General features: G+C 36.4%; 1 protein-coding gene across 1 annotated transcript; it reads left to right on the top strand.

Annotated features, from left to right (window-relative positions):
• Positions 1 to 4726: 4726 nt before the first annotated feature.
• LOC116016312 (probable leucine-rich repeat receptor-like protein kinase At5g63930) lies at positions 4727 to 9419 on the top strand. The gene is made up of 3 exons (XM_031256518.1): positions 4727 to 5358; positions 5587 to 8549; positions 8738 to 9419. Exons 2-3 carry the CDS (start codon positions 5600 to 5602, stop codon positions 9115 to 9117), a joined length of 3330 nt encoding a protein of 1109 aa, XP_031112378.1. The 5' UTR covers positions 4727 to 5358; positions 5587 to 5599; the 3' UTR covers positions 9118 to 9419.
• The last annotated feature ends 5715 nt before the right edge of the window (positions 9420 to 15134 follow it).

A 15134-nucleotide genomic window follows, 5' to 3' on the forward strand; every position in this document is an offset into this window, starting at 1 on the left:
TAGGGACTATGATGCAATATTGAGGGGATGAAGTGTGTTGTGAGATATGAGATGAATTCTAAGAGGTTGGGATGAAAATATTTTGGGGTCATGCTAGGACTGGGTTGGAATTAAGGGGTTGATAATGCAAAAAATAAAAAATAAAAAATGGGAGGGATCGGAGGGGCGCTAGAGCTGTCTATCCACTGTCATGCTCGATGTGGCACTTCTCGGTCTATCGCCAGTCATGGAGTAGCCATATGTGGCCATGCGAGGCTAATCATGGATGGCTTTGGCTCGATCGGAGCCACTTAGCCATTCAAGGGTTTTGACTATGATAAGTAGTTGAAAGGGAGGGTTGAGGGCATGTGGTGAGCCATGGTTCGAATAGATAGGTGGAGTATAAAGTCAAGGAAATCAGGTCCATTCGTTTTGTGGAGAAGCTCGGGTCCTCAAACACTAAAAATAAGGGGTCTTTTCAATCCTTGGCACTGAATTCACTTGGCATTCGATCCTTTTCTCCTAGGTATTCACTTCAAGACAATGTCACTTTATTTAAGTCTTGTAATAACCCTACTATTAGGCATTTATTTGTATCTTAGACTTGATCTTTTAGTCCAAACACTTAATATTATTATTTGATTACCAACCGAAAGGGCACCCGCGACCTAACGTCCTATTATTTAATTCTTGTACCTGTTACCTAAAATGCCATTGACAATCCAGTTTCTTGATGGGTCTAGTCTGGCTAATAAAGCCATCACTAATGAATAAAAAGAGCTTTATTGCCATGTCAGATGGTAAAAGAATTTGGATCCCTATAACAATATCCGTAATACTATTGTATCATGCTACAATGACAAAAACTTCATCAATATTTTCACTATCTAATGTGACAATATATGATTTGTGAATATTGCTAGAGGGACCAAAATTCTATTCACTATCTGACATGACAATGTTGTTCTTTTTTATTCATTAGTTTTCATGAATTGATCAACCCCACCTTACATTTAAAAATTAATCTATTTATTAATCAAATACGGATTATATACTAACACAGTAACACATCAAATTGTGAATTTTTGGGTGAAAAAGTTTGGTCCATGTAGTATGAGTCTATGAATAGTATTTGATTAATAAATATATTTCATATTTAACGCGGGGCTAATTCATAGTAACCACTGAATAAAAAATATTTATTGTCATGTTAAATTGTAAAAGAACAAAAAAAAAAGTTGGTGAAAAAATCTGGCCCTGAAGCAATAACCAATGTTATATTGCCCTTACCTCATAATTGTCACATTTTTTATGTGCCAATACTTGATTAATTCCTTATATATTTAATTAATAAGTAATTTTTTCAAACACCATAACAGAATTCTATATAATATTTAATTAATATTTTAATATATCTTATTTCTTCTTTTTTTTTTAAAAATAATTTTAATTGCCTAATCAATTATGATCATATCATTGCTAATTGACCAATTAAACCCCAAATTTATAATGTCAGGAAATTTTTAGATTGTATTTTTTTGTTAAATATTTTATATTTTGATAGACCATTTCCATTTTTGGTCCTACTGTTATTGTGGCATTGCCAATTTTAGTCCACTTTATTAATTTTTGCCGCATTACGGCCAGTCTTATTTAGTCATTGCCACTTTTACTCCACCGTTAAAATTTTCGTCAAATTGCCGTCCAAAACAGAGGTATTTTTCGTCTTTTCATGCTTTGGTCATCTCCTTGACCCTTTGTAGTGGTTTTCCTTACACATTTTCATCGATTGAAGAGGTTCGACGAAAGCTATGTGAGCCACATTACAAAGTCATGGCTTTTACTGGACCTCTTCATTGGATGAAAATCTGTAAGGAAAATCACTACAAAGGGTAAAGGAGATGATCAAAGCATGAAAAGATCAAAATACCCCTCTTTTAGACGGTTATTTGACGAAAATTTTAACGGTGGACTAAAACTGACAAGGACTAAATAAGACTGGTCTCAATGTGGCAAAAATTAATGATGTGGACTAAAATTGGCAATGCCCCAATAACAGTAGGACCAAAAATGGGAATGACTCCTTTTTTTTATAAATATTATTTCTAATTTTGTATCTCCAATTATATAAAAAAGGGCCTAATTTATTTTATTGCACAACCAATGAAATTTTTGTGTATTTAAACTCTAGGTATTTAAGCCAACTATCATGTATTGTGATGAAATCTCGGTTACCATTCCAAAGGGTAGTCATAGGTTCGAACTCCAGTGGTGGGACTTAGATTCTTTGGACTGAAAATCATTAGTATTTTAAAAAAAATTCTAGGTATTTAATCAATAAGTAAATATATTAATTATTTTAATTTTTAATAGTGGGCATGGGAAAAGGTGTGTGAAAAGTGTGTATTCAAAGCGACTCTAGGGATGCTGTGCAAGGGATTAACGGAGACCACGAGATATTGGGGCTTGTCAGAGATATTGTTCATGCATGCAAGGATTGGGTTCAAAGGAATTGGGAGGTAAGGATTACCCACACCTCGCGAACACAACTGGGTGGTTGACAGACTTGTTAAGATTGCCGTTCGGAAAAGGCGTGACTGGATTGAGTGTGATGCGCCTCCCAATGATGCTCATGAGTACTATGAGGAGAACAAGCTCGGTGCCTTGGAGCATAATATTTTGTTTTAGCAGTTTTTGAACTGCGAGTAGGGTTGTTAATGAACCGAACATAAACGAACGAAGGTTGTTCGTGTTCGTTTGTTAAGGATTTTGAGGTGTTCGTGTTCGTGTTCGTTTGTTAAGGTTTTTGAAAATCCTGTTCGTGTTCGTTTGTTAAGCGTTCGTTAGTGTTCGTTAACGTTCGTGAACATGTTCACGAACGTGTTCGTTGACGTTAACGAACACGTTCACGAACATGTTCATTTACGTTCATGAACACGTTCGTGAACACTTAATAACAAAACACCTGCATATGTTCATGAACACAATTTGTTCGTGAACAATGAATAATCTACGTTCACGTCTTCACGAACAATTATATATATATTCGTGTTCGCGAACATTATTAAACGAACACTTAACGAGTTTGTTCGCGAGCACTACTAAACGAACACAAACGAGCTTGTTCACGAACACTACTTAATGAACACAAACGAGCTTGTTCGCAAACACTTAGCAAACGAGCTTACCACTGTTCAGATTCTGTTCGTTTATTAACCGAGCTCTAAATTTTGTTTGTTAATGTTCGTTTACCTTAATAAACGAACGCTTACCGAGCTCGAACACGAGTAGTTTGTCGAAAGCTCTGTTCGCTAACAGCCCTAACTGCGAGGCTCCATCCCCTTCCTCTATAATTATAATTGTTTTAATAAGAAAAAAAATGCTATTGTCGATAATGTTTTGCCGCGTCAAAAGGATCTTTAGGAAAGTCCAAAATGTACTATAAATTTAGTAAAGTCCAAATTGTAATTGTGTCCAAAAACATAAGAGCCAAGGAGTAAAAATAATATATTGAAGCCAATAACCAACTAAGATCAAATAAAACAAAGATAAAGTCCAAAAAAATAAAAAGAAAAGAAAATCATGGAATATGACGAACTTGCATACATCACATCTGACCTCAGTATTTCTAGGGTACACTCAAAATCAAAACCTGTCTGGCTGTCTCGTTCTAGTAGGCTTATTCTAGGTAGTTATCAATCCTTTTTTTTTTCCTCAAGATAATTTTAGTAAAAATTATGTTGTTCTTATGTAAAAATAGTCTAATCGGTATTTGATTCATATTATTTCACATAATTTTAAGAATATGATTACGATAATATTAGATTCTTTTGTTTGATTTTAGAGGATGTGAGACATTACTGCAAATAATGCGCGTTCGAAAAAAAATCAAAAAAAGAAGAAGAAGAAGAAGAAAAAAAAAATGTAAGGACGCCATTTGTTATCTCCGACCTACCTCTAGTACCAAAAAAACACATATACGGTAGGAAAATAACCTAGCAAAGATAGTCTAATGATTTTTTTTTCATTCCAAAGACGAAAGGGCAAAGACTGACTACTTCGTCCAGTTATAGTGGCACAACTATGGTTGCCAATTTATTTTAAAAATTATTTTGGGCAACCTTAGTTGTCTTCATACCAGCCATGATTGTTCAAAATTAAAAAGAAAATGAAATCTTTGACAACAATGAATTATATGAGGATATATATATTTTTCTATATTTATACATTGGCTTATATTTTGTTACTTATATTTTAAAAAATAAGTTAATACCATATAGAGTCCTTCGAATATAGTGGTTGTCACGTTTAGTCCTAAGTTTTCAAATTGACCACCAGTGGTCCTTCAACTTTCAAATTGTTACTATCCGTGGTACAAGTTAATCACCAATGGTCTTTCAACTATCAAATTTTAACCATTCATTGTTGTTCCAAGATGACCACGATTTTTAAATTTTGAAAGTTGAATGACCATGAATTGTTAACTTATAACAATTTGAACGTCAGAGTATGATAAATTTAAAAACTCAAAAATTAAAAATTGTATAAAAGGAAACTTTTTATTTTATCCCCCACCCGCCCTAATATTCTGATCAAGAAATATTAATTTATTAGAATGTAAAGAAGAAGAAAAAAGGCCAAACTTTTTCCCCATACCTACAAAGTTGAAAGTTGAATGAGACCTGAACTTTTCACGAGCACTGGAAAACGCCAACCTTTTAGAGAGAGAGAGAGAGAGAGAGAGAGGCAGACAGTGAAAGTGAGAGGAAGAGATTGTGTGAAAGCGAATGTAGATTACGGGTTTCTCTCTGTACCCATTTCCCATATTGAAGACAACACACGCACACACAAAGAATCATATCAATCCACTCCATATATATACATACAGAGAAAGAGAGGGAGGTGTAAGCATGCTTTGTCGGCCATTAGAGCTTCAATGAAGAGCTCTCAGCCCGCCTCGCCCGCCCTTGATTTCTCTTAAAGCTTTTTTCTTTTTTTCCCTTTACTATCATTGCCGTTTAGAACAAGAAGTGTCCTGCTGTTCTTTTGCTTCTTCAAGAAATGCGCACGCAACTTCCATTGAATCAATAAAATATACTCCTTGGTGATAAAGAAAAGGGGAAAGAAAAGAAATCTCTGATTCCTTGCATATTTTGAGATTCCCAATTTTTTTTTCTTTTTTCTTTTTTGTTGGCTTCTCCCTTAAACAAAGCCTCAGCCTTTTCCCCTTTTCCTCTTCTCAAATCTTGCATGTGAGCAAGATTCCACTTTTCACGCAACATATTCATGGTTTTAATGGTTTTTGCCTTGTCATCATCAAAAGGAGTCACCTGAGCAGAGTCTTGATTGGGTGTTGCTGTTGTGGGGGGTGTCTCAGAGGTATGTTTAAGCTCTGATCTTCAATGGGTTTGGTTGAGTTTCCCAGTATTTCTGGATTCTTGGGGTTGGGGCTCTCTTTTAATGTATCTGTCTTCTGGGTATTTGTATTCAATTTGTTAGACCATAAATAGATTGATAATTGTACTAGCTTGTAAGTTGTATTTATTAACTTGTGATCCATAAATTATTTGAGTGGTAGGGTAATAGTTGTAGCTGTAATATTGACAGATTATAGGTTCTTATGATGCCTGGGATGTGTAAATCAAGAAAAGGCTTTACTTTGGTTTGGATTGGAGTTTTGATGGCTTCTGTATTGGTGGTTTATCACTCAGAAGGGTTGAATTTTGAAGGGATGTACCTCCTGGAGTTGAAAAAGAGCATTCATGATCCCCATAACAATCTGGCAAATTGGAACCCTAATGATGAAACACCATGTGGGTGGGTGGGTGTGAATTGCAGTTCTGCCTATAATAATCCTGTTGTGGAGTCTCTTGATCTGCAATCAATGAAGCTTTTGGGGACTTTGAACTCTAGTATTGGTGGCCTTGCCTTTCTAACTAGTCTGGACCTTTCTTTCAATGGATTCACTGGGAGCATCCCCAAGGAAATCGGGAATTGCTCGAGATTGGAATTCCTTTTGCTGAGGAATAATCAATTTGATGGGGCTATTCCACCAGAGTTGGGTAATCTGTTTAATCTTGCACTTTTGAATTTGAGCAACAACATGATTTCGGGTCCTATTCCTGTCGAGATTGGGAAGCTTTCTTCCCTGGTTGACTTTGCTGCATTCACAAACAATCTCACTGGCCCTTTGCCTCCGTCTCTTGGTAATCTCAAGAATTTGCAGACATTTCGAGTCGGGCAGAATGCAATTTCTGGAAGTCTGCCCAGAGAGTTAGGTGGCTGTAAGAACCTGGAAATTCTTGGTCTTGCTCAAAACCAACTCGGAGGAAATATCCCGAGAGAGCTTGGAATGCTTACTTGGTTGACTGAAATTGTTCTTTGGAATAACCAATTGTCTGGCTCTATCCCGCGGGAAATTGGGAATTGTACCAGACTTATAACGCTTGCTTTGTACCAGAACAATCTGGTCGGGGAGATTCCGGCTGAAATAGGAAATCTCAAGTCTCTGCAGAACTTGTATCTCTACAGGAATCAGTTGAATGGAACAATTCCAAGGGAGCTCGGGAATCTCTCTTCAGTAATTCAAATTGATTTCTCTGAGAACTATTTGATAGGAGAAATCCCGAGAGAGCTGAGTCTGATAAAGGGGCTACAGTTATTGTATCTGTTCCAGAACCAACTCACAGGCGTTATACCAAACGAGTTCAGTAGTTTAATAAACTTGACCAAGCTTGATCTGTCGATTAATTACCTCACAGGTCCTATTCCATCTGGCTTTCAGTATCTAACTAAAATGGTCCAATTACAGCTTTTCGACAACTCTTTAAATGGCACCATTCCTCAAGGGTTTGGAATTTATAGTCGACTGTGGGTGCTTGACTTTTCTGACAACAACCTCACCGGAAGAATTCCTCCTCATGTCTGTTACCATTCTAATTTGATTTTGCTGAATCTAGGCTCAAATAAACTTTACGGGAAAATCCCACCTGGTGTCACCAATTGTGCTTCATTAGTACAACTTCGTCTCGATGGCAACAGGCTAATCGGGGATTTCCCTTCTGACTTGTGCAAATTGGTAAACCTGTCTGCTGTTGAATTGGGTGAGAATAATTTCGGTGGTGCAATACCTTCAGAGATCGGGAACTGTCAAAAGTTGCAAAGGCTGGATCTTTCTGGCAATTACTTCTCGTCTGAGTTGCCGAGGTCAATAGGAAACCTGACTCAGCTTGTGACTTTCAATATCTCGTCTAATTTTTTCACTGGAAGGATACCGCCCGAAATTCTCAACTCTAAAGCACTACAAAGGCTCGATCTCAGCCACAACAGGTTTGTAGATGCTATTCCAGACGAGCTTGGGAATCTTTCACAGCTAGAACTCCTTATGCTTTCAGAAAATAAGCTATCTGGAAGGATACCAGCAGCATTAGGCAATCTTTCTCACTTGACCGAACTTCAGATGGGTGGAAATCTGTTATCCGGTGAAATACCATCAGAGTTAGGCTATTTGACGGGCTTGCAGATTGCAATGAATCTTAGTAACAATAATCTCTCGGGTGTCATACCACCCGAGCTTGGTAATCTTATATTGCTCGAGTACCTTCTGCTCAATAACAATCACTTGAATGGTGAGATTCCAAGCACATTTGGGAATCTGTCGAGTCTTATGGGTTGTGACTTCTCATATAACAACCTCAGCGGCCCGTTGCCTGATGTACCGTTGTTCAATAATATGAGCCTTAGCAGCTTTGTTGGGAATAGCGGTCTTTGTGGCGGGCCTCTTGGAGGATGCAATGAATCTATTACTTCCAGTTTGAAGCCCCCTCTTGTAACAAGCACGGGTGCTTCTCGAGGGAAGATTGTTACAGTGGTTGCAGCTGTGATTGGCGGGGTTTCTCTCGTTCTAATTGTGGTCATCTTGTATTTTATGAAGCGGCACCCAGTTGACATGGCTGGATCTTCACAGGATAAGGATATTTTATCCCCGGCATCAGACATCTATTTCCCTCCGAAAGAAGGGTTCACTTTGCAGGATTTAGTCGAAGCCACGAACAATTTTCATGACAGTTATGTCATAGGAAGGGGGGCTGTTGGGACGGTTTACAAGGCAGTGATGCAGTCTGGGCAAACTATAGCGGTGAAGAAGCTGGCTTCCAATCGAGAAGGCAATAACATTGAGAACAGTTTCCGAGCAGAGATTTTGACCCTCGGGAGGATTAGGCATCGGAACATTGTCAAGTTACATGGCTTTTGCTACCACCAGGGTTCCAATGTGCTTCTTTATGAGTACATGGAGAAGGGTAGCTTGGGTGAATTGCTGCACGGGGCATCGTGCAATTTAGATTGGCCTACCCGCTTCATGATTGCTCTAGGGTCCGCTCAAGGCCTTCTTTATTTACACCATGATTGCAAACCGAGAATCATCCACCGTGATATAAAGTCCAACAATATTCTCCTTGATGAGAAGTTTGAAGCCCACGTTGGCGATTTTGGTTTGGCAAAAGTTATCGACATGCCCCAGTCTAAGTCCATGTCTGCCGTTGCTGGATCATATGGCTACATTGCACCCGGTAAGAGCCTTAAAATCTTTCTTTATAACTTCATTAATTTGCCAAAGACCTTGTGGTCAAGCGGCATAGCTGTGACCCTTCTAAGTGAGAGGTCACAGGTTCGATCACAGATACTACATTGTAACTGAGTCAATAGTATTCAAAAAGTGACTAATAACTAATATATGACTCCGCCTTTGTCGTGCCAGAGTATGCGTACACTATGAAGGTTACAGAAAAATGTGATATTTATAGTTACGGTGTTGTCCTACTTGAGTTGATAACGGGAAGAGCTCCCGTGCAGCCACTAGATCAGGGAGGCGATCTTGTCACATGGGTGAAGCACTATATTCGTGAACATAAGTTCACACGGGGGATACTTGATAGCCGATTAGACCTGACAGATGAAACCACGGTTAATCACATGCTTAGTGTTTTGAGAATCGCTATGCATTGCACGAGTATGTCTCCTTTCGACCGCCCATCAATGAGGGAAGTCGTGATTCTGCTGATCGAGTCTAATGAGCGGGAAGGTAACTTCATTTCGTCTCCAGTTTATGATCTCCCTCTCAAAGAAGGTACGTTGTAGTAAAAAAAAATGCGAGGAATTGAATGACCTTTGATTGACTATGATCGATCAATTTGGCAGTGCTAGCTAATTTTTCCTTGTATTATTATTCAAGTTATAGGAAATATAATGTATATTTTTTCTTCTTTGGAAAGGTTATCGTCACTGATCTGATTACTACACAATATATATGCATTTTTCTGTAGAAAATGATTGTATTCAAAGATCAGAGTTGCTTTGAACATATATAGTTGCTTGAAGCATGTTTCAATTCCATAGATCATCCATTTTTCAATTCCATAGATCATCCATTCTATATTGAAGATATGTTGTGTACACTGCAAATAATTTTGTAAGTTACACTTCTCCTTACAATGTGGTACTAGTATAGTTTTGATGCAATATCCATGGATGCTGAAATTGCTGACCAACTAGTTCCCTGTTTGATGTTCTTGATTATATATTATGAGTATGAATTATTTAGAAAAGTTTTATTAGGTCAATCGATATTGGTGTTAATTGTATTAGATATTATTGATACTGATCGACCACACAAAAAAGATACAACACTCGTACTTTTACCCACTCGATCACTTCTTCTAAATATTCAGTCTTGTTAGAGAGAACAATTAAGAAAGAGTTAATTCCATTTTTAATCTTAGATTTATAGGTGATAATTCACTTTTAGTCATTTTTTATTAAAACATCCTCATTTGGTCCTCTATCAACAAAATCGTTGCAATGTCGTTAAATATAATCCTCTATCAACAATATTGTGGCATGACCATTTATAATCCTCTATCAACAAAATCGTTACAATGTCGTTAAATATAAAAATATTTCAATCTTTTTTATACAAAGTAAGTTGAACCGCTATATTTTTTATGTTTTTTTTAAAACATCCATAATTGTGGATCAAAATGTCTTTGTATTTAACAATATTTAAACTGTTTTGCTGATAAAGGACCAAAAATGATCATGTCACAATAATACTAGGACCAAAAGTGAATGTTCTAATAAAAAATAACTTAAAAGTAGATTGTTACCTATAAATTTAGGACAAAAAATGAAATTAACTCATTAAGAAAATAATAATTTTCATAATAAAAGGAAATGATGTATGGGGTAAGTCCCATCAGCAAATTATACACAGGGCGTGGCCTATTTTGCATTGTGAACCTTGGTTCAACATTACATTCAATGATGTGTTTGTAAATAAATTGAAGAGTTAATTCCATTTTCGGTCTTAGATTTATTGGTGACAATCCACTTTTAGTCTTTTTTTTTTTTTTTTTAAATATTTGGTCCAAGTATTATTGTGACACGACCATTTTTGGTCTTCCATCAACAAAACTATATAAATTTCGCAAAATACAAGGGCATTTAGGTCTTGAATAATGAATTCTTTTTAAAAAAGTAAAAATAAAAATATAGTGGGTCAACCCACTTTGTACAGAAAAGATCGAAATTTTCTTGTATTTAATGACATTTCAACGATTTTTTTGGCGGAAAACTAAAAATGTCATGCCACAATAATATTAGAATCGAGTGGGAATGTTCTGAAAAGAAAGGACTAAAAGTGGATTGTCACCTATCAATCTAGGAATATACATAATATATTTACAAGTACATGATATGTTAGTACATGTACATAATAGGTTAATTGTAGGCAGATAATATATAGTTAACATATTATGTACTTCCATATTATATGCGTTTAATTTAATTACGTGCACATAATTTATTAATTGAAAGACACATAATAAGTAAATTACAAATACATAATTTTTAGATCAAGATCCACAATACAATGTGAACCTAGTTGTTGGTATAACCATTGCCACTCATCCACTCAGGTCACCATCTACTTGTAAAATTATATTATTTTCTTGAAAGGCATTGTAATTCCCTCTTTCCATGGAATTTAAAATCGTACCCTTCTCCAAAAATTGTAATTCCAAGCTAGATGTGAAGAAAAAATGTGTTGTATAGACAATCCTACCTCCCCTCTTTACCAAAAGGGGGTTTGTTATTGCTGCTGCTACTCCACCACCACCGTAGTAGTGGTGGTGGTGGTGCTATTATTAATATTATACTACTATTACCGTTGTTGAATAGTTGAATCAAACGTTGAATATTATTATTATTATTATTATTATTATTATTATTATTATTATTATTATTATCTACTTGAATAGTTGAATCAAACGTTGAATCCAACGTTGAACCCATGATGGTTATTCTTCTCCCACCATCAGTGATGAACACTTTCCCCCATAGAAAATCATTTCTCCTCTGTCAACTATGGTGACCTTTCCGTGATCAACGGTAGCATTAATTTTGTCAACCACGGGGTTGGTCCCAGCTGTGATATTTAAAATCACTCCATTGGTATACAGGGTGCCTTTCAAAAACTCGATGCTTCCTGTCCTCCAGGTCACTGTTCCCTGTATAACATTAGCGCTCATTGGTAACAATGGGGCGACGCCATTACAGGGGGCGGGGACAAGAGGTCCGCCGGCAACGAAGGTAGTTTCCAGAGATAATGAGCGTGGAAAAGAGTTCAACGGAGGAAAAAAAGAGCAAGGGCGGCTCCTAGTGAGTATTTTTGTTTGACTTCTTCTGAAGTAGCTGGAGGATAAAGAAAGAAGAACATTGCTTATGTTTCTGAGCTATGAGCTACAATGTCTAAGAGTGAGTGCAAAAAAAGAAGAAGAGTGAGACGGAGTTGGCTTGGAGGCCGGGTTACTTTGTAACTTTGTAACCGTCTCAACTCTGAGTCTACACTCTTCCACTCTCAGGTCTCAGCGCAATATTCTGTAATGAAAAAGTATTGTTTAGCTTTTGTGTGAGTGTGTGTATTTATAAGTAAATTTTAATTATTTAAATTTAAAAATTAGAATGGATTAGGCTTTGACACAAGTGGTATCAGAGCAGGTTGAGCATTTGGGAGCCTAGGGTTATGACTCATTTAATATTTTTAATAAGTTAACTCCAGGTATTTTCTGACTACATTGTCAAATGTTTATTTTATTTACATTATTATTATTATTATCATTATTATTATTATTATAATAATTATTATTATTATTATCATCATCTACTTGAATAGTTGAATCAAACGATTAATCCAACGTTGAACCCATGATGGTGATTCTTCTCCCACCATTAGTGATGAACACTTTCCCCAATGGAAAATCATTTCTCCTCTGTCGACTATAGTGACCTTTCCATGATCAACGGCAACATTAATTTTGTTAACCACGGCGTTAATTGCAGCCGTGATATATATATATATATATATATATATATATATATATATATATATATATATATATATGATTAAAATCACTCCATTGGTATACAGAGTGCTGATGAGTATAATTGTGAGTGTAAAAGAGGGTGTAAAATGTCGTTCCACTGAGGATTGGGGCTATGTCACATATTGTGAGAATTATTAAATTCTAGGCACTAAAGTATTGGAATTCACTAGAATCCAAGGAAAATATGATTTAGGAATTAAAATAAAATAAAAGATGCAAATAAAATAAGGGAAAAATTATATGATAAAAGAATGGGTCAGATTAGGGATATTGCAATCTTGATGTTCTAACAATCTCAAAAGTAGGGAAAAATAATTAACCAATGGATTTATTGGCAATGCACTCAAGAATTCAAGTTAGCTACTTTCGTAATCAATAACAAGAATTAAGCTAAGATTGCCCCACTTTCGTGATGCATCAATCATAACCTTAAACACAAAAGCATTATAAGCCTCCAAATTACCCCTATTCTCATAGTAGGAAAAATTGATTAGGTTGAGTCTTTCACCCAACTTTCGTTGTGATGAAATTCTCTCCAAAACAAATCAATAAAAGCTGCGCATCAATTATCAATAAGAGGAAATTATAATCCAATTCAAATATAAAACACTAGATCAATAAATTATCCCTCTATGCAATAATTATAAACCTAGCATCAAGAATAGCAATAGAACCCTAATCTAAACCTAAAAGCTAACTACTCATGCATCATAAAAGTAAACAAAACAAATCAATAATAAATAACCATAAACATTGCAAGAAATCTGAGAAGAAAGTAAATAAAGGAATTAGAGAACTTTACTAATGAAGAACAAATCCAACTTCAATCCGAGATTCCAAGCTTGAAATTAAGTAATCTAATATAAAACTAATCTAAACTATACTAGGGAAATATAAAGAGAAGGGAAAAATAAACTAAAACTAACTAGGGTTGGGAACTCTGTAAATTGTAGAGAATATGTAGAATATATAGGAGATAGATGGGCCTTGGGCCCACGAGACAACTTCCAATTCTTTTCCAATTCTTATTCTTTCTTGGTAATTTCCTTTTCTTCCAAAACTTGTCCAAACTGCTCCAAAATTCTTCATTTGCTGCTCCTTGTGGAAAATTCAACTCTTTGGATAATATAACACACAAACAATTCTCAATTTCACTAGGATAAAGAAAATAAGCATAAAAACAACTCAAATAAGGGATGAATTATTGTACAAAACAGTAGATATCAGGTGCCCTGCAAAAACTCAATGCTTCATGTCTTCTAGGTCATGGTTCCCTGTACAACATTAGCGTTCATCGGTAACAAGGGGGCGATGCCATTATAGGGGGCAAGGACAAGAGGTCCGCCAACAATGAAGGTAGTTTCCAAAGATAACGAGCGTGGAAAAGAGTTCAACGGAGGAGAAAAAGAGCAAGGGCGGCTCCTAGTGGGTATTTTTGTTTGACTTCTTCTGAAGTAGCTAGGAGGATAAGGAAAGAAGAACAATGTTTGTGTTTCTAAGCTATGAGCTACAATGTCTAAGAGTGAGTACAAAAAGAAAAGAAGAGTGAGACTAGAGTTGGCTTGGAGGCCGGGTTACTTTGTAACTTTGTAACCATCTCAGCTCTGAGTCTACACTTTACACGTAACTTTGTAACCATCTCAGCTCTGAGTCTACACTTTACACTCTTCCACTCAACCATCTCAGCTCTGAGTCTACACTTTACACTCTTCCACTCACAGGTCTCAGCACTGTTGCAAAAATCCCCGCCCAGGCGCTAGGCGCTCCTAGACCGAGGCGAATTGCTCCCTATGCGTCCGCCTAGGTGACCGGTTGTCTAGCGCGTAACTTAGCCGAGTAGGTCGAATTTGGCCGAGTTAACTCGCCCAACTCGGCAGAGTTAGCCGAGTTAACTCGAGCGAGTCAGCCTTGTTAGTTTTATTATTATATTTATATATATTTAAATTTATTTATTTATATAAGTAAGAGAAGTAAGAGATATATATATATATATATATATATATATATATATAGTATAAGGGAAAATGACAATTTTTCCCCCTATGTACAAAAAGAAAAGAAGAGTGAGACTAGAGTTGGCTTGGAGGCCGGGTTACTTTGTAACTTTGTAACCATCTCAGCTCTGAGTCTACACTTTACACTCTTCCACTCGCAGGTCTCAGCACTGTTGCAAAAATCCCCGCCTAGGCGCTAGGCGCTCCTAGACCGAGGCGAATTGCTCCCTATGCGTCCGCTTAGGTGACCGGCTGCCTAGCGCGTAACTCAGCCGAGTAGGCCGAATTTGGCCGAGTTAACTCGACCAACTCGGCAGAGTTAGCCGAGTTAACTCGAGCGAGTCAGCCTTGTTAATTTTATTATTATATTTATATATATTTAAATTTATTTATTTATATAAGTAAGAGAAGTAAGACGGGGGAACTACCACTTTAATAACACAGGGGGAAATGTGCTATAAGCACATAACATAGGGGAAAAATTGTCATTTTCCCTTATACTATATATATATATATATCGGGGGAACTACCACTTTAATAACACAGGGGGAAATGTGCTATAAGCACATAACATAGGGGAAAAATTGTCATTTTCCCTTATACTATATTATATATATATCGGGGGAACTACCACTTTAATAACACAGGGGGAAATGTGCTATAAGCACATAACATAGGGGAAAAATTGTCATTTTCCCTTATACTATATATATATATATAT

The sequence above is a fragment of the Ipomoea triloba genome, chromosome 4, assembly GCF_003576645.1.
Source record: "Ipomoea triloba cultivar NCNSP0323 chromosome 4, ASM357664v1".
Lineage (NCBI taxonomy): Eukaryota > Viridiplantae > Streptophyta > Magnoliopsida > Solanales > Convolvulaceae > Ipomoea > Ipomoea triloba.